General features: G+C 40.3%; 1 protein-coding gene across 1 annotated transcript in view; it reads left to right on the forward strand.

Moving 5' to 3' along the window:
• The first annotated feature begins 884 nt into the window (after positions 1-884).
• The window catches only part of BLTP1 (bridge-like lipid transfer protein family member 1), a 117,778-nt gene continuing 100,721 nt past the window's right edge, over positions 885-17,941 (forward strand). The window contains exons 1-5 of the mRNA XM_031043599.2: positions 885-923; positions 10,861-10,990; positions 13,260-13,376; positions 15,202-15,280; positions 15,987-16,051. Of these exons, the coding sequence (XP_030899459.1) occupies positions 10,894-10,990; positions 13,260-13,376; positions 15,202-15,280; positions 15,987-16,051 (358 nt within the window). The 5' untranslated portion in view covers positions 885-923; positions 10,861-10,893. The remainder of the gene's footprint in view (positions 924-10,860; positions 10,991-13,259; positions 13,377-15,201; positions 15,281-15,986; positions 16,052-17,941) is intronic.

The raw sequence follows: 17,941 nt of genomic DNA on the forward strand, positions 1-17,941 counted from the left end.
ACCCACACCCAGCTACTGTTTTGGTTTCCTCTGATACACTGCTGAAGTCTGTAGGATGCACAGCTGGGTGATTTTAAAGAAATCTATGTGATCATCATGTTCCTCTATATCTGACAGTCAAGTCACAGCCACACACGTGGTTCAAAGCTGTCTGACAATTAACTCTGTATCAGCCTGTCTTTTGGGGATGTGTTCATCTCCTTTGGAGGGAATGAACAACGGATGGAAAAGCAAACAGCCAGAACACGAAATTACCGAGCACCCTGGTAAACAAGGCACTTCGGTGCCTACCAGTTACGAAAGTATCCAGCTGTGAGCAAAAGCGAATGCGCTGTGGATTGACGGGCACGCAGTCCTTGAGCTGTACAGCCCAGGCTGGGTGACAGGAGGCCGGATGGAGCTAGATGAAGCAGCGACGGCCGACAGTACTTCTCCGTACCGGTCACTTCAGACATGGTTGTCCATCACGGACCCCTGTGTCTGTTGCAAGGCCATCAGAGTCTGAAGCTTGGAACTGCGGCGCAGATACCGTCGATTCAACCACGTCACCGAGCCCTCCGCGTACATCTGCTAGCCAGGCCCCGCCAGCTGTGCTACCGCCTGCACATGCGCGGTGCACGCCCCCGCCCGCCGGGAAGAGGCGGGAGAGACGAGACTCGGCCCGGCCCCGCCCCCCCACCCTCGTTGCGCACATCCACACCCGGCACCGCCTCTTGCTATTGACGGCGCGTCCCTCTTCTTCCCGCCCCTTCGAGGAGCCACCGCCCTTCCCATTGGCCCCGCGGGCCGGCGGCGCCTCGCGGTTGGCTCCGGCGGTGCTGCGGGTGGGGCGCCCCGGCGTCCCCCGTGAGGTGCGGGAGGGCCCCGTCGGCCGTTGCCGCCGCTTCCGGGTTCGTAGTGAAGCCGCCGCTGAGGGCGATGGCGTAAGTGCGGGGGGTGCTGGCGGGGGTTGCCAGCGGCGGGCGGGGCGGGACCGTGTTCTTATTCCCACCAGGGTGGGCGCCAGGTGGGGCTGTTGTGGGCGGGACGGGGGCTGGTGCGCAGGGGTCGGCTCTGCCGCTGTTCCCGGGCCTGTCAGGCCGCGTCGCCTTGTCCGTGAGGGAAAAGCCGCCGGCCCTTGCTGCGCGGCAGCTCTGAGAGGGGTTAGCTACCCCGGGGGTAGTCGCAACGCGCTGCGGCCTCGGAGGGGCCCTGGGGCTGCACTGCTCCGCGCCTCCGGCGTACCTGGTGGTATGCAGCTGGAGCCCGTCTTCCAGTGCAGCCTCGTCCGCCCAACAGGGTGTTGTGTCACTGGGACCGCCGTGTCCCTCTTCCTCCGCTGTCCCGTCCGCCCTCCGTGAAGGTGGTGCGAGGGGAAGACCCTCCGGGTCCAGGGGTTCCGATTTTTTGCCCTTTGCCTATATCTTTTATAGGTTAACGACAAGCACAAAGGGTGTAATGCCAGAGGAGGGGAGTTCAGGTGCTTCCAGTTTTGTTTGGCCCGTGAGGAAAGTTTCGCTCTCCCTTTTCTTTGGCTGGTGGAAGCCCATCTCTGCCGGCGCCTGCCGTCGCTGGACGGTTTAGGGCAGCCACACGCTGATTTAACACAGATTTAACCTGCTTCTTGATGTGGGTAAAGCTGAAATGATAATCTGCTTACACTTCCCATTGTCAATAAAAAGTCTGATGTAATATATCAGTATAACGTGTTGTAACATGTTAATACGGTGGAGTTGTATTACAAAGTTTATTAGTGTACAGCCAGTATCCCAGTCATGATCTGTGTCTGGATTTGTTTCCCATTTGAAGACACGCCTCCACAGCAGCTTTCATCAAACTCTGTGAAAAGTGCCAGAGTTGGTAGCTTAATGCAACATATAATTTTATCAGTTTTAATGTTAAGAAGACCACAGTTGTTGCTATGGGAGTGCTTCTGTTGTGTAATTTAGTTACTTCTACTTTTCTAGCTTTTATTTATAGCGGTGGTGCAGGATTTTTTCCAGTTTTCATGTGCAAAGTGCAATGAGCAGATAAACAATGTCACCAGAAATTTTAGCAACTGAGAATCAAAACTGGAGTGTAGGAGGGAGTAGTCCTCTTGTTTGTGGAAGTATGTTAGAAGGCTTTGAAACAATTGTTGGTAAAACAGTATTTAAGGTCAGATTTGGCAGTTGGCGCTCAGTGGATGTTCAGGGATATTTACTTACAATCATACCCGGAACTTGCACACTTAACCTGCTTGTGAACAGATTAATACATGAGTAGATTTTGCTCATGGTGAATTGTCTCTGGTTGATTGGGTGGAGGTACATGCACATCTGGGACTTCTCCAGGGAGAGCTCTCCTTGTGTGTGACATGCTGAATTAACTCGCCCCTTTTGGCTATGCTGTTAGAAAACCTTGGCATGTGAAACGTGCATCAGCTGCTCTTTGGTAATTGTTGTTTTGCATAATTTTGTCCTGTGAGAAAGAGGCAAGACTTTACTGTTCTTCGTTAGCAGAGTTATAGGGTGTTTGTAGTGGTGAGATATACTGCCTTCTCCTAAGAATTCCTTATTTTATATAACTTCTTTTAGCACTTGTTGCTGTGCCAAAATCTTTGTGTTGACTGCAGGCTGGGACAGATGCTAATAAAGATCTACATGTAGTTCAATTTAGGATCACGGTATATCCAGCCACAGAACTGTTTTTTAGTTTGATTTATGGCGTGTTTTCCCCTTTCCTCAAATTGTGGTGGTGATGATGTGTCAGAGAAGTTAAGAGGAAGTATGTAAGGTGTAGAAGACTCAAATTAATAGATTATTTCAGAGTGCTAAAATGGAGGGGTGGTGTAAAATGTCTTTTTTTAAAAAATATAAATGTAGGAATGTGCACAAGTAAAGCTCTAATTTATTTCTACTGTTCTGATCCTTTATGTTCTGTTATGTGTTTTTTTTGGGTGGTGGTGGTGGTTTTGGTTGTTTGTTGGGTTTTTTTCCCTTGGGGGGGGTTATCTTTTTTTTTTTTTTTTCTGCAGCAATCAAAAAGTGGCAATGTAAGCAGTGAAGGAACCTTCTCCTCTGAACAAGTCTGTCAGGCAGTGTTAAACAGCACATTTTTATTAAAAAAAAAAACAAAACAAACCACCACAACTTCTCCTTCCTCCCTATAGAAAACCCAACCGAATACCAAACCCAAAACAGAAAAGAAAAAGCCATCCTAAGTTCAATTAGGCATTCCCAGGCTAGCAGTTGAGAATTATGCAAAAAGTACTGTATACTGGTTGCCATAGTAGGAGCTTGTCTTAGATTTCTTCTGTATTAAAACTCATGTCCTGTGCTACTATAAGTAAGCAAACAAACAAAATATTCTTTCTGCTGTTTTGGACACTGAATCAGGAGGTACTAGTTTTTTAGATTTTTATTCTGTTTTTTCTCACTGCTCTCAGAAGGGTGTTAAATATTCTTCTTTTTTTAATTGGAGATGGTTCTAGGGGTTTTTTTTAGGGTTTCTTTTTTTTTGGTGTTTTTTTTCCCCCTCTGTTAGGTAAAATCTTATCAGGCAGGCTACTGTAAAATTACTTTTGCCTTTTATCTTGCACTTCCTTAGAATACACTTTAGTTTTGATTTAATTAAATTTAAAGTAAATATATCGTTTACTAACATAAGCTACTGCAGGGCAAATGATGTTTAACTAAGGCTTTCCATGCACTGGTTTAACAAGGTGTGATTCTTCTGTGATATTTTTAGTTCAGCTGTTTCCACTGGAGATTATACCAAGATTTCATTAGTATAATTAAAGCAGTAGTTTACTCTGTTTACAGTTTATTGCTGTTGTTACTTCCAGCACTAGCAGAGGGGGAAGAGAACAGGCCTGAATCTTAGTTCTTTCATTAGAAAAAGAACTGCTACTCTTTAATTTAGTATAAAGTATAAAGCCAGTGCAACATGTCAGATGGTGTGCAGAATTGCTGTGCAGGTCTCTACCACTTACCTTATTATTTGTGTATGTTTGCTTTTTGAGAACAGCTTTCCTTTTTTACTTTCTTCATTCCCTTGCTTGTTGATTAAAAAATAGCTGAGCTTCCAGAGCTGCCCTGGGACAGGTTTGAAGTCTTTGGACAGAGATGGAGTGTTTTGGGAAAGACACCAATGTTGTCAGCTTTTAGTTTTGCAAAACATGCATAATGGGTGTCTGGGTGCTGAAAATTTAGTTGAGTCATGTTTACATCTGTGAGACTCCTTTCTAATATAATTTGATTATCTAAAGCTCTGATTTTGTGCAGCTGCTGCTGGAGACCCTTTGAAAAAAAGCGATGGAATGAGTAGGATGCAGAAATGCCATATCTTTCCTTTTTTTCTAAGCAACCACTGAGGGTGTGGTGCCTTCAGTGGAGATGTGAAGCATCCGGGCATATTATCTGTACTCATTTATTGTAGACTAGGGTAATTTATTTCCAGTTGTTTAGTGTGTCATGGTAGTTATAATTGAGACTCTGCTGGTTTATAATTGCTGTTGAAGTTAGGAGTTGAGTATCCTCATGGTAATTAACCACTAATAACATTAATTACTGTGTATTTGGTAAGTGCTAAAGATCTGAGGAATATGTCTGACAAATTTAAACTCCTGTTTTATTCTCCCCATGAATTCTACTACTAATAAGAGGATTAGTAACATCCATAACTGTATAAAAGTGATTCTTCTCAATAATGTGAAATCTTAGATTTCTTTCCATCTTTGGATACCAGTTTTATTCAGATGTTTCTACAAGGTGTAGAACAAAGATATGTCAGAAGATACGAAGGATGTCAGAAGAAGAAATGTGTTTATTTTTCCTTTTCTTATGCAGCTCAAGACCCACATTATTCTCCTGGGGACCGAATAAATTTTCTGTTGCCTTTATCCTCAGCTATAGGTACAGGACAGACCTGGGTTGTTGCTCCCTAGGCTGCAGCTGTCACTGCCAAGGAACTGGACTCCGGTGACCAGGCTTCTGTTTTTCTTTTTTTCCTGTCAACTCTTCCATATATGCCTGCTTTTTGTAAGTTTTTAATGGCTTTGTTCAAGCAGAGGTTTATTCTTAGTGTTAAGTGTTAATTTGTCAGTGTGAGGTTAAAACTAGTTACCTATTTGATGTGATTGTAATGTGTATAAAGATTTGAAGCAGCTGCTTTTGAATGTTTGGCTTTTTTAGGGTTAGAATATTTGTATCAAGTTTGAAGCAGGCTGTAAATGAAATGCATCACTAGGATTGTAACCTCCCTTGTATTTTTTTTTTTTGGTATTGAGAAAGCTGTATTCATGTGTGGCACAAATAATTAAAGTATTTTTTTAAAAAGTCTGTTGAGTGTGTGTTTCTGCTATAAAGAAGGCCTTTCTGGCTAAGAGGACCAAATCTATAGCAATATCAAAGTCTCACATCTTCAAGCCAGTCTGCTGTCTGCTTTGAAAACACTAAATGCTTTAAACATGCACAACCTGAAAACCAGGCCCCAACTATTTCAATTGGGCATTATAAATAAAGGATTTGGCCTTTATCTTGCCTTGCATCTGATTATCTCATTGGCAGAAAGAAGACTACATAATGCCTTAAAGGACTGCTGTGAAGATAAATACAGTACTGAGATTCTGTCACTTCAGTGCCACAGATCATCCTCATTTTCTGTGTTCTTCCCAGGAGATAGCTAATAGTTTTGCATGTATTAACATGGTATACGGTAAATGAGAGCCACAAGTGACATACTGAATAGTAAAGATGTGCTTAAAAAAAAAAAGGTAGGGGGAAGACAAATAAACCAAAACACTTGCCATGGTTTTGGAATATATCATATTAATTGGATTAATCATCACAAAATGGTACAGACCTTGAGAAAATGCTATAAATAAGCACAGAGACATAAATGTCAAGTTCTCGGTTTTTCCTCTTTGATGCTGTTTTTGTACTAGCAGGGTTGGTGTCCTGGGTTCAGCAGTAGCAGTCATTTTTCTCCTTTCTAGTAGCTGGTGCAGTGCTGTGTTTTTGACTTTCAGCCTGGGAGCAACAGTGATAACACCAATGTTTTTAGTTCTTGCTAAGTAATGTTTACACTGATCAAGGAATTTCTTAATCTCATGCTCTGCTCTGCTCTGCCAGGGAGGAGGGGAAGCTGGGAGGAAGCAGAGACAGGACACCTGACCCAAACTAGCCAAAGGGTATTCCATACCATGGCACATCATGCCCAGTATGTAAACTGGGTGCATTTACCCAGAAGACCTAGACTGCTGCTTGGGTCATGCTGGGTTTTGGTTGGTGGGGGGTGAGCAATTAATTGTTTTCTCTCCCCTTGTCGTTATTATTGGGGGTAGCAGTAGTAGTTTTGTATTATATCCTGGTTACTGACCTGTTCTTATCTCAACCCGTGGGAGTTACATTCTTTTGATTCTCCCCCCCCCAATCCCTCTGAGAGAAGGGGGAGAAGGAAGTGCTGGAGTGAGCAAGCTGCTGCGTGGTTCTGAGTTACTGGCTGGGCTTTAAACCTCGACAGTTGGCAAGACTCTATTGCCCATCATTTTAGGTCAGGTATTTCCAAAAGTAGCCCCTTAAGCTTGGAAAGTATACTGTTACTTCAGAAGGATGCAGTAGCAGTTTGTAAATTACAGGTTCCCCAAGCTAGGGAGGGGTCAGTGTTCCTGGAGAGTGCAACAGTTAATGTTTTGTCTGATTGGAAAGTAATTTTGCCCACAGGAATAAAATGTAACAGAGAGTGGATGAGTGCAAGCAGCTGGAAGGTATCTATCATTTAAATCTTTGTGAACAAGATTAAAGGGCATGGAAGGTGAAGGCTGATAGGTGCAGTTTGTCAACAGGAAGAAATGCTGATTATTGAAAGTAGCTGATATCTATCCTGAGAAGGCATCTTTTCCTCTTAATAGTACTGATGATCCAGATCCTGCCTCTCCATCCTCCATGCCGTATAAACACACAAGAGCATTACAGACAGTGTCTCATGCATCCCTTTTCTATTACACTGCTATATATAGCCAAAATCACTTCATAATCTAGATATATTAAACACCTGCTTCCTCTGAGACATGTGCTGAGAGCCCACATCTAGTGTGGGTGTTGTTTCTGCCTGTCTCCGGGTGGTTACACTTCAATTGCCATCATCCTTTTCCTCAGGTGACTTAATAAAGGGTGAAGAGTACCATAACTAAAAAAAATAATCAGTGGGGCAGGGTAGTAAGACATCAGCTGTGGAGCTCCAAAATCATGTATTCACACATGATAACTGGCAGGGATCCCTGAGTTTATTTGCATGCAAATAGTGAATGCATTCCAGAAAATTTCCAAGGATGTTCAATTTGTGGTTATGGATAGTGATGGCAAAAAATGATGTAACTGAGTATGTGGATCCCATGTCTTGCAGTCTCTGAGTTGTCTTGCCACAGTCTTGTTTAAAGCATAATGATAGTTTATGTAGTGTCTCAGTATCACTTAACATTGGGTGATAATTTCTTAGGGAAAAAGCTGCAGGTTGCTTTCTTGAGGGGTTAAGTAGTGGTGGTGTTTGGTAAGGTGCTAGGCTTTCCTCACTAACTGACAGCACTTCCACAGTGATCTTGATCACAGAGTAGGGACCCTGTTGCCTCTTGGTAAGAAAGTTCTTTCTTCCTTTATGCTGAAAGTGTCAGTTTTGGTTTCTGCATTGCCCTGTCATTCATGCATTAAAGGCTCTTAGATGCTGCCTGCAAAGGCATCATCTGCTTCATAATGCAAGTTGATAAATGTGGTCTTTTTTTTAAGGTACTATGAGTGTCTTAAAGTGCATCTTAGTGCCATTATGTGATTTAATTTGCCATTGTAATGTCCCTTCTAAAACAAGGACTTCTTTTTTAAAGGGTGTGTGTGTGATGCCTATTATTCTTTGTAGGGGAGCTAACTTAGTAGCTTCTTTATCATCAGCACTGGAAGCGATGTCTGGGGTTGTTTCTGTTTATTACTTTCATGTTTATTCCTCCCCATTGTGTTCCTTCTTGAAGAAGAGGTAATGAATAAATTGTTAGGATTTGTTCTTGGGACTGTACTTGTATTTTAGTTCAAAACATAGGCTCAAGGTGCTTTATCGAAATGTACGGGGAGAAAAAAGTGCATTGAAAGTGGGTTTTTTTTGTCAACTTTTTCTCCTGTATTTTCTTCTCAAGTTATAATAGTCAGAGGTAGTATTGATATTACAGGGGTAAATAAGTTTATTGCTAACACTTCTCAGTACTGGCAATTCCAAAGATGTTATGCTGCTCAAAACCTAAGGTATTACCAACATTAATTTGTTTTATGTTGTAGAGCTCTTGACGGAGAGCACTGGAGACTTTATAAAAAAAAAGGGAATGAAGTTTACTCTTTTATTGAGGGAAAAATACTGACAGGAAGAGAGGCAGCCCAGAGCTGGAAGGGGTTAAAAAAAGGAGGTTGGGGTGAGGGACAGCAAGAAAAAGAAAGATCAGACTTAATGCTCATCTTCCTGTGAGACGGCTTGACAGATTAGGTCTAAGGGAGAGGACTTCAAATGAAACTAATGCAAGTAAAAGACTGCTGTGTAATTACAGATGTTACTGAGTTGAGCTACTCCCTGTTAATCACACTTGATTCATATAATCCAGTTGGAAGGTAGTTTATGAGTGGTTTCAGTAAGTATGTAAGATAGAAGGACTGTTTTTTTGCTCTCTGTACAGTGTAGTCACTTTTTATGAGATGATGCAAATCCATCTTGAAGCAGAAGAATTAATGAACCCAGTGGATTAGGAGGTTATGGGAATTTTCCTTAGTTCCTGAAAGCATGCACTTTGACCTTTCATTGGGCAAGGGTTCAGTCTTGTTTTGTCCTGTACTACCTTTTTGCATCTTGGAAGGCTTAATACAGGCTAATTTTTACTTATATATTCAGCTAACTTTTGGCTTACTGCTACAATAAAACGGTTTTATAAATTTGCTTGCTGTTACATGTTGTACAGGGCATTCAGGATATTGAATTTAGAGAGCAGATTCCGGCATTCTGTTGTTCTATAATCTGTTTTAGAGAGGCATGTGCTGGAAACTGTTTCAGCAGAGGTGAGTGGAAGTGTTTCTGGAGCTCTAGAATAGAAGAAAGGGTAGCTGAGAATCACAAAGATGTTACTGAAGGAATAAACCAAGTAAATTCATATTTTTGAGAATAAAGACCCTAGGCCCACTGTAGGAGAGGATCTGGTTCAAGACCATCTTAAGAAACTGAATGTAACAAGTCCATGGGACCTGATGAAATCCATCTGCGGGTCCTGAAGGAGCTGGCAAATGAAGTTCCTAAGCCACTGTCCATCATATTTGAAAAATCATGGCAGACAGGTGAAGTTCCCGATGACTGGAAAAAGGGAAATATAACCCCCATTTTCAAGAAGGGGAAAATGGATGACCCAGGGAATTACAGACCAGTCAGTCTCACCTCTGTGCCTGGCAAAATCTGGGAGCAGGTTCTTTTGGAAGGCATGCTAGGGCACATGAAAAACAAGAATGTGCTTGGTGACAGCCAGCATGGCTTCACTAAGGGGAAATCCTGCCTGACCAATTTGATGGCCTCCTATGATGGGGCTACAGAACTGATAGACAGGGGTAGAGAAGTTGATGTCATCCACCTGGATTTGTGCAAAGCGTTCCACACTGTCCCACATGGCATCCTTGTCTCTAAATTGGAGTGTCATCAATTTGATAGGTGGAGCACTCAGTGGATAAAGAACTGGCTGGATGGCCGCACGCAAAGAGTTGTGGTCAGTGGCTCAATGTCCAGCTGGAGATCAGTAACGAGTGTTGTCCCTCAGGGATCGGTATTGGGACCGGTCTTGTTCAACATCTCTGTTGGTGACATGGACAGTGGGATTGAGTGCGCCCTCAGCAAGTTTGCCGATGACACCAAACTATGTGGTTCGGTTGATACGCTGGAGGAAAGGAATGCCATCCAGAGGGACCTTGACACACTTGTGAGATGGGCTGATGCCAACCTTATGAAGTTTTAACCATGCCAAGTGCAAGGTCCTACACCTGGGTGGGAGCAATCCCAGGCACAGCTACAGGTTGGGCAGGGAAGAGACTCAGAGCAACCCTGCGGAGAAGGACTTGGGGGTATTGGTCAATGAGAAAATGAACATGAGCCGGCTTCAGTGTGTGCTTGCAGCCCAGAAAGCCAACTGTATTCTGGGCCGCATCAAAAGGAGTGTGACCAGCAGGTCGAAGGAGGTGATCTTGCCCCTCTACTCTGCTCTCGTGAGACCTCACCTGGAGTATTGTGTGCAGTTCTGATGTCCTCAACATAAAAAGGACATGGAACTGTTGGAACAAGTCCAGAGGAGGGCCACGAGCATGATCAGGGGACTGGAGCACCTGCTGTATGAAGATAAGCTGAGAAAGTTGGGGCTGTTCAGCCTGGAGAAGAGAAGGCTGCATGGAGACGTCATAGCAGCCTTCCAGTATCTGAAGGGAGGCTACAAGGATGCTGGAGAGGGACTCTTCACTAGGGACTGTAGTGATAGGACAAGGGGTAACAGGTTGAAACTTAAACAGGGAAGGTTAAGATTGCATATAAGGAAGAATTTCTTTACTGTGAGGGTGGTGAGGTACTGGAATGGGTTGCCCAGGGAGATTGTGAATGCTCCATCCCTGGCAGTGTTCAAGGCCAGGTTGGATGAAGCCTTGGGCGGCATGGTTTAATGTGTGGTGTCCCTGCCCATGGCAGGGGTGTTGGAACTAGATGATCTTGAGGTCCTTTCCAACCCTAACTATTCTATGATTCTATGAAACAGATCATTAGAAATTGTTTAACATGGTACATACTTGGTATTATCCTAACTGTACTGTACTTGTTACTCATTTTGATTTTGGTTTTGTTTTTCTTTAGTTCTATAGGTGCAGGTGCAAAAACAATTTAGCAATGGATCAAAGGAAAAATGATAGTTTTGTCCCAAGTATCACGCAGTTGGAAGACTTCCTAACAGAACATGACTCCAATGTTGTATGGCTGTTAGTAGGTAAGGACAAGCTATTATGTTTTGGTTAAATGTTGGGATTTTTTGTGTGTATGTGTACTTTTAAATGTGTTCCTTTAAATGTTGGCATAGCAGTATCTGATTTCATACGTCAGAATAGTGAAAAAAGATTTCTGTCATACAGCTGTTGAGTGAAGTATGGTAATTTTATTTAAATAATTTGGAAAGAAAAAAGTGCAGAACTGTTTCCAGTACTAATTGTGCTATAACACTTGGGAGGTAAGACTCATATTAAAGTCATACTTATTAACTGTCCCAGTTTCAAGCAGCCATTCCTCCTTTGCTGTCATCTTCATGGCATCCTGTTATAAGAGAACAAAAAAGATGTTGATAATTTCTTCTCCTGAATTCAGTTATCAGTCACGGTAAAAGAGGTGGTGAATTCTAGAAATGAATATGCTCTGCAAAGAGCTGATGCTCAGTTCTATAATAACTTCCAAAAAGCAGTACAGTAAAACTTTCAAATGTATTTTCCGAAATACAGTTTCAGTGAAGAGGCTTTTAAAATCAAGAATATAATAATGAGATGAATAGAGTTTATGGGATCTGTCATTAATAGTGGAGATCGAATTCAGTAACTGAAAATAAAAGGTTACAAGTAGTGGCAGAGCTGAGACTAGTAGTAAGGGCAGTGGATTAGGACCATAGTGTCTGGAAACTGCATGAGTTTGCTGATTTTTCTCAGTATATGTTACCTTAAGAGGGTGCCTGCTTGGCTTTAAGTATCTAGAAGTTAAGTGTTGAAGTTGAACTTTAGTCGCAAATGAAGTTTTATTGCTGAAATGAGATGCTTTGAGTCATTCCACCTTTCTCCCTACCAGGGAGAGGACCAGCAGTAAGCAGCTTACTCATCTGAAAGTGAGGGGAGGTAAACACTGTCCTTGGAGTGTGCCTTCACTGAACGCCAAGAGCAGCTTTTTTTCTGGGGTGTAGCTTTAACCCTCTATGCCCTGTATAATCACCCACACAGATTTGATTTGTTTTACATGCCAAGTGTGTTTGAGCTACTTGAATTCTGGCCACCCTCAATCCATTTTCCTGTAAGGAAAAGATGAAGTCCTGCAAATCTTTCTGTTCTGCCTTCTCTTCATCTTTTATAAAAGCAGAGGAGTTGTTACAAAGCAGGGGTGCATCCCACTGGAGAAAAAAAAAAAAAGGGGGGGGGACCAGTATAAGGACAGGTTGGTTTTGGATTTTTTGTGCGTTTTTGAGTAACCTGAACTCTGTGCGGATGAAGGCGTAATACCCACATATCTTTCTGTACCTCAGGTTTCCCATAAAAGGCACAATAAATCTGTGTTTTTCAGTATGAAGTGTATACATAAATGAGAAACTTCTGTTGCAAAGGTCAGTTAGTATAACACGTAGAGATACCTCAAATTAAAAATAATAAAATTGCTTTCTTCCCTGTTCTGCTGTGGATGAAACAGAATGGTAATTATCAGTGAAATGAGTTAGAACTAATCTGTTCCCTGGCAGTCTTTTTTTCTTTTGGGTTTGTCCTTCTGGAAGCTTTGAGAACCCTTACAGTTAGAAATAGGTTGCTAGCTCTTAATCAACTAAAGTAAAAATTACCTTGGGGATTAGCAGACCTTTTAATTTTATTTTTTTTTCTGAAACATGTTTCTCACTGGATTGCTATTTCCTTTTTTCCTGTCAGGTTCCATGTTTGAACTGCAGACAGATTTTTACTAACCCCAGTACTGATACATTTTTCTCAGGATACAGGGACTTAGGAAATGGTTTCAGATGTGATAATGTTGTTTCCTGTGATATGAAAGACTAGAAACTTAAGTTACAGTTCATGGTGTAAGAAAGGAATGTAGTATCACTTTTGGGGTGTTTTGTTCTGGGGTGCTTTGAAATAAATGACCATGTGGGATAATGCATGTTATGATTCCATCTATGAAATTTAACTACTTGGATGGTAAGGGATGTAAGGCAGTATGTGGTGCCTTTTGCAGGTCCTCCAGAGGACAGGGTTTTTTTGTTTATATATTGGGGAATGTAAGAGCTGTGAAAAATCTGTATTTTTTTTCTCAACTTCCCATTTTTCATTCTTTTTCTCCCCCATCTTTTCATGCACTTCTTACACTGTCTCTCTGAAAACACCCGTTAAAACGTCCCATCAGTTTGAAAGTCTTTGGAGATTAGGAAGAACACTGCTGTGTTTTATAGTCTTAATAGGTAAGGTTTTTATCTAAGTCAGCATACTTTAAAAAACTTTTAATTAATTTTAATCTTTCAACAGCAACAATATTGTCTTGTGGATGGATTATCTACCTAACTTACTACAATTCCCGGAACATTGGACTCATTTTAACATTGGTTCTTAACAGATTATATAAACATGGCTACATCCATATTGGTAAGTTATAATTGCTGTAATGCCGTTGTTAATCTGCTTCTTTTGATTATAGTTCAATTTGCTAAAAACTCAAAGCATAATCAAAGTATATCTTTGTTATAGTAGTTTGAAAATGATCACCATTTATTTAAGAAGAAAAAAAGTTCAATATCATGCTTTATTGCAGGATTCTTGGTGTAGGTAGAAAAACGCCCCCGTTTTCATTGAAGTCTCTTATTATTTTATGTTAAAGTTTCTTTGAAAGGTCTTTTCATTTTAAGTCGAGTTTACTTTTTTTCTGTTTAGTCTGTATACTTTATGTACTTAAAATCTGTACCTTTTCCACTACACCCTTTTAAAAACCCTGTAATTTTAATGGTCAGGTCCTGAAGGGAGAAGATTGACTGCAGTCCTCCATGCAACATGCTTTGTCCACTTGTCCACTTTTGTATTTGGTTTATAATTTGGTGTTAAGAGGTGCAACTTCCCACTTCCCCACACATTTGTGGCTAATTATATGGCATCTAAAGTGAGTGGCAATCACTGGAGTAGGCTCAGAGGGGAACAGTAGTCTTAAGCCTTGACCCCATGTTATGGCGCTGTCCTTGCTTTCTAAATAAACTCTCAGAACAAGTGATCATGTTAAATCCATACTGGGACTGTGTAGAATTTATACTGGCTAGAGCACTTGCATCAAAATCCATTAACTTTTTTTTTTAATATTGTAAAACATCTTTTAATAAAACAGGTCAGTACAAATCACTTGGGCACTCACCCACATTACAGAAATATCTGATGCTGGGTTCCAAAAGGCTGTATCCTACAACCTTACTTGGTTCATACTCTTAATTTTCTTTCACTTATTCTTCCATGCCTTCCTTTGTCTGCTTCCCTGAATAGCAACTTTTTCTGCAACTGTTGATTATAATTGTAGTGAAAACTTAAACCCAAAAAATCTCACTCACACTCGCCTGCCAAAGAGACCCATGCAATAATTCGTTTATGTCTCAAGAATTTGAGAACTGTAGTCCAAATCATCTTAAAATCCAGCTGTTTGAACAGCTGTATAACTGAAATAGTTATTGGGTGCTACAGTTGATCTGTATGCTTTTATGAAAATTTCTCAGTGAAATTGCTATTAAGTAAAGACTGCTGGACATAGCTGGCCAAATATATGGTGTTCTTTATAATCAGGAAGAAGAGCATAACATTAATTAAATTCCACGATTTACAGTTTGGCTTCAATTGATCAGTGGTTTGTTTTTTTTCTTGTTTTTTTTTTTTTTTTTGCTTTTTAAATCATGGTTTGCTTAACTTTATGTGGGTGAAGTGAAAAACATTAGGAAAAATACAGGCTATTGCATTGCCCGCTGGTCTTTTCATGCTTACTCTTTCTGCTGCAAAGACAATTTATCATAATAATTGGACTGAAAATCTTATAGCCATTTAAAATATGAAAAATTGCTTTGTCAGGAATCTTTATTTCTCTAATTATGGTCTTGCATACAATGACTTGATAGTATAAATGTCAAAAATAGTTTTCCTAGCTGTTTTCACAAGCTCCCAAGTCACCTGAAGGTTCGTGTGTGACTAGTGTGTTTCAGGGGCTTGGTTGTATTCTTGGGTGGTGCCAAACCAGCACCTTTTGGAGCTCTGTACTCTTTTGATTTGTATGTTCTGAATCTCTGACTTTCCTTCTCCTCTGAAAATCTTGTAGTTTAAAAGGGAAAACTCAAGATACCTAGTAAACCCATTTCACATAATTGAATACTTATTCTTCTTGTTCAGAAAATAAAGCATTAACAACTTCAAGCTAATGTCTGATAAACGTTTCTTTTCATGCTAGGTTCCTTTTCGTTCTCTGTGCTGTCTGGAAAAGTAATGGTTCGCGAAATCTATTTCATCACAGAAGACATGTCTATCAGGTACAGATTTCCAAGATTTCCACAGTAAGACATGTCTATCACAGTACAGATTTCCACTCTTCTAAAAAGCAATTGCAAATACAGTATATCTGTATGTCTATATAATGCATGTCTAAATACTGTCTTACAAATGAGCAATAAATATATTTATAAATGTTAAAAAGAAACCAACTTTTTTAATGGCAGGTTTTAGACATTCTTAGATACTTGTTAGCTCTTTTGCTGTTTGAGAGTTACCAGTTGGAGGTGAGTACTGGATAAGATTCTGGTTGTCCTTAGTATCTGTAAAAGAAAACACTTTCAAGTTTAAAGGAGCACTGTTTTATCGTTAATGTCTTTCACTCTTGCGTGCATCTGCTCTTAAGTCTGGTGGATTCATTTTCTCTCAGGACTTGGCATTTATTCACTGGAATTCAGAAACTTGTTTAATTAACCACCCACTAAAGAATAGTTTGGAATTTTGGTTCTTACTGCTGAATTAGGAAAGCCTTGAGAAGACAAAGGATATGCGATTTATATAAGTTTCAGCTAATGCAGTAGCTGCATAGTATTATGATTTATGCTGTAATGCTTCATGCTTTAATATTGCTTATGTGCTACTGCAACTGCAGATCTCTCCAGTGCATAAGGCAAGATGTCGTGCAGCTGCACGTAGAATTTTGGATGATTACTCTCTTAACTTTGCTTTTATCTAATTTGTTGTTAGAATTCAAGATGGGTTTATCATATTTCGCTGGTGGAAGATGTACAACCCTAAGCAGAAACAGCATGGTAGGTTTCCTGAAAAGGTTTCAAAGTTTAAGTTTACAGGTGGCTTATGGAAAAATACTTCCTTTGCACAGTCTCATGCATGTAATTGATTTGTTAATGTGTACCTGAAGTACGTTAAATCATCAGAAGGTATGGTTTTTGTAACTAGTTAATCTGTGTTAGTACACAAGTATAAAAAATGAAATAAATGCTGGTTGCATTGAGACACTTGGACCTTTCTTAAGGCAAACCATTAATCTTAATAGTAGCCTTCATTAGCTGTAATTTAAGCGTAATTGATTCTGCATTGAATTTATGGTAAATAAGAGACTTCATATGTTCTGGAAGTGATTTTAGTTTTCAAGTTTGTCTTGTGCTCTCTGGGTATTTTAGCAGAAGTAGGGGAAGTTCTTGTATGTATTTGTTAACATTGTATGTATTTGATAACATTGTGTCTTGATGACATCTGTGGTTATGCAAGTGGGGAAGTGTGAAAAATTCATTTATTTTTCTTACAGCCTCCTTTCAAAGAAGGAAAATTAGCACAATACAATAGATTAATTGTAGCTGCGGAAAACACAAGTAGCCTAGTTATGTGTGCTTAGTTGTTTATAGGATCAAAATCTGGTTGAATAAGTCTCAAGTCCTGCCTCTCTTCACGTTTGAAGCATTGCAGGCCCACTGAGAATTCAAGGAGGTCCAGAAATGGCATTACTAAGCCTCTGATGTGATAGGACACAGTTCACATTCTTTATACCATAAGAAGACTGTGGAATCTAGCTTAGAGTTAATTAGATTTTTCCAACCATAATTTATTGTCTAATAGGTTTTCATGGACTTTTCTTCATCTGCTAGTTAGAATGTATTTCTCTAGTGTCTCTCAGCATGAAAAAGTGAATTGAACTTAATGCAATAAAGACAGCTCTCTCTGTCTTTTATGGTTGTATTTTCGCTTGACAGTGGTTTAAGACTTTAACTTTTTCTGCTGACATTTAAGACTGCATAATTAGTGGACATCCCTGTGGATAATACAAGTAACCAAGGAGGTCAGAAGTGTATAGGTCTGACAACACAGTAATGTGAATAAAATACTGTCTTAAATAATTACTTATTTTCCTAGGAACACTAGCTTAGCTCACTTTACATTTTGATTATTTAGCAGAGATGCTTTCATTTTTAACCTTTAGGGAAAAATAAAATCCTCAATCTCTAAGCCAAACTTGGAGAACAGTTTCCTTCACTCTGGTGTATGTATTTTGCAAAATGCTCTATGGTATACTCTTCCTATTGAACTTTTGGTAGTCAATGTATGTTTATGATCAAAGGGTAGATTACAGCAATGGATGCTAGGAAGCACTACTATAAAACCTTTGTGTCAGAAGAAGGAAGTGTGAAAATGCTTTGCTTTCTGGTTTGGGATTGTTGGGGTTTTTTTGGTTGGTTGGGTTTTTTTGGTTGGTTTTTTCCTCTTTCTTTTCACATTTGTTCTAAAGCTGTGAAAATTTTTTGGTTACCATTCTTCCAATAATAAAACTAACCTATCAATTTTGATGCTTTGACTACCTGCTCACTAGAATTTGAAGTAAATGTTGCTGTAAGACTTGAGTTGCACTATAATTTAAGGATGCTTCTCAGAAACACTTAATCGCAGTTCCTTGCAGAAAAGAAGGTTTGAACCACAAAAAGTTTGGATAATGATTATTGATAACATGTAGTGAAGCTGCATTTCCTGCTGTGGGTTTTTAAAAATTCCTTAGTTTGACCTAGCAAGTGCAATCTGTTTTTCATTGCGGCACTATGTTTGTACTAGGCATGTCATACCAATGTTGAAAGAACTTAATGGAAAATTTCGAGTATGTGGATTGTCTTCCTGCTTTGAGTGTTAAGTTAAACCATACTGAAACTTGAGAG

This window comes from Melopsittacus undulatus, chromosome 5 (genome assembly GCF_012275295.1).
Source record: "Melopsittacus undulatus isolate bMelUnd1 chromosome 5, bMelUnd1.mat.Z, whole genome shotgun sequence".
Classification (NCBI taxonomy): domain Eukaryota; kingdom Metazoa; phylum Chordata; class Aves; order Psittaciformes; family Psittaculidae; genus Melopsittacus; species Melopsittacus undulatus.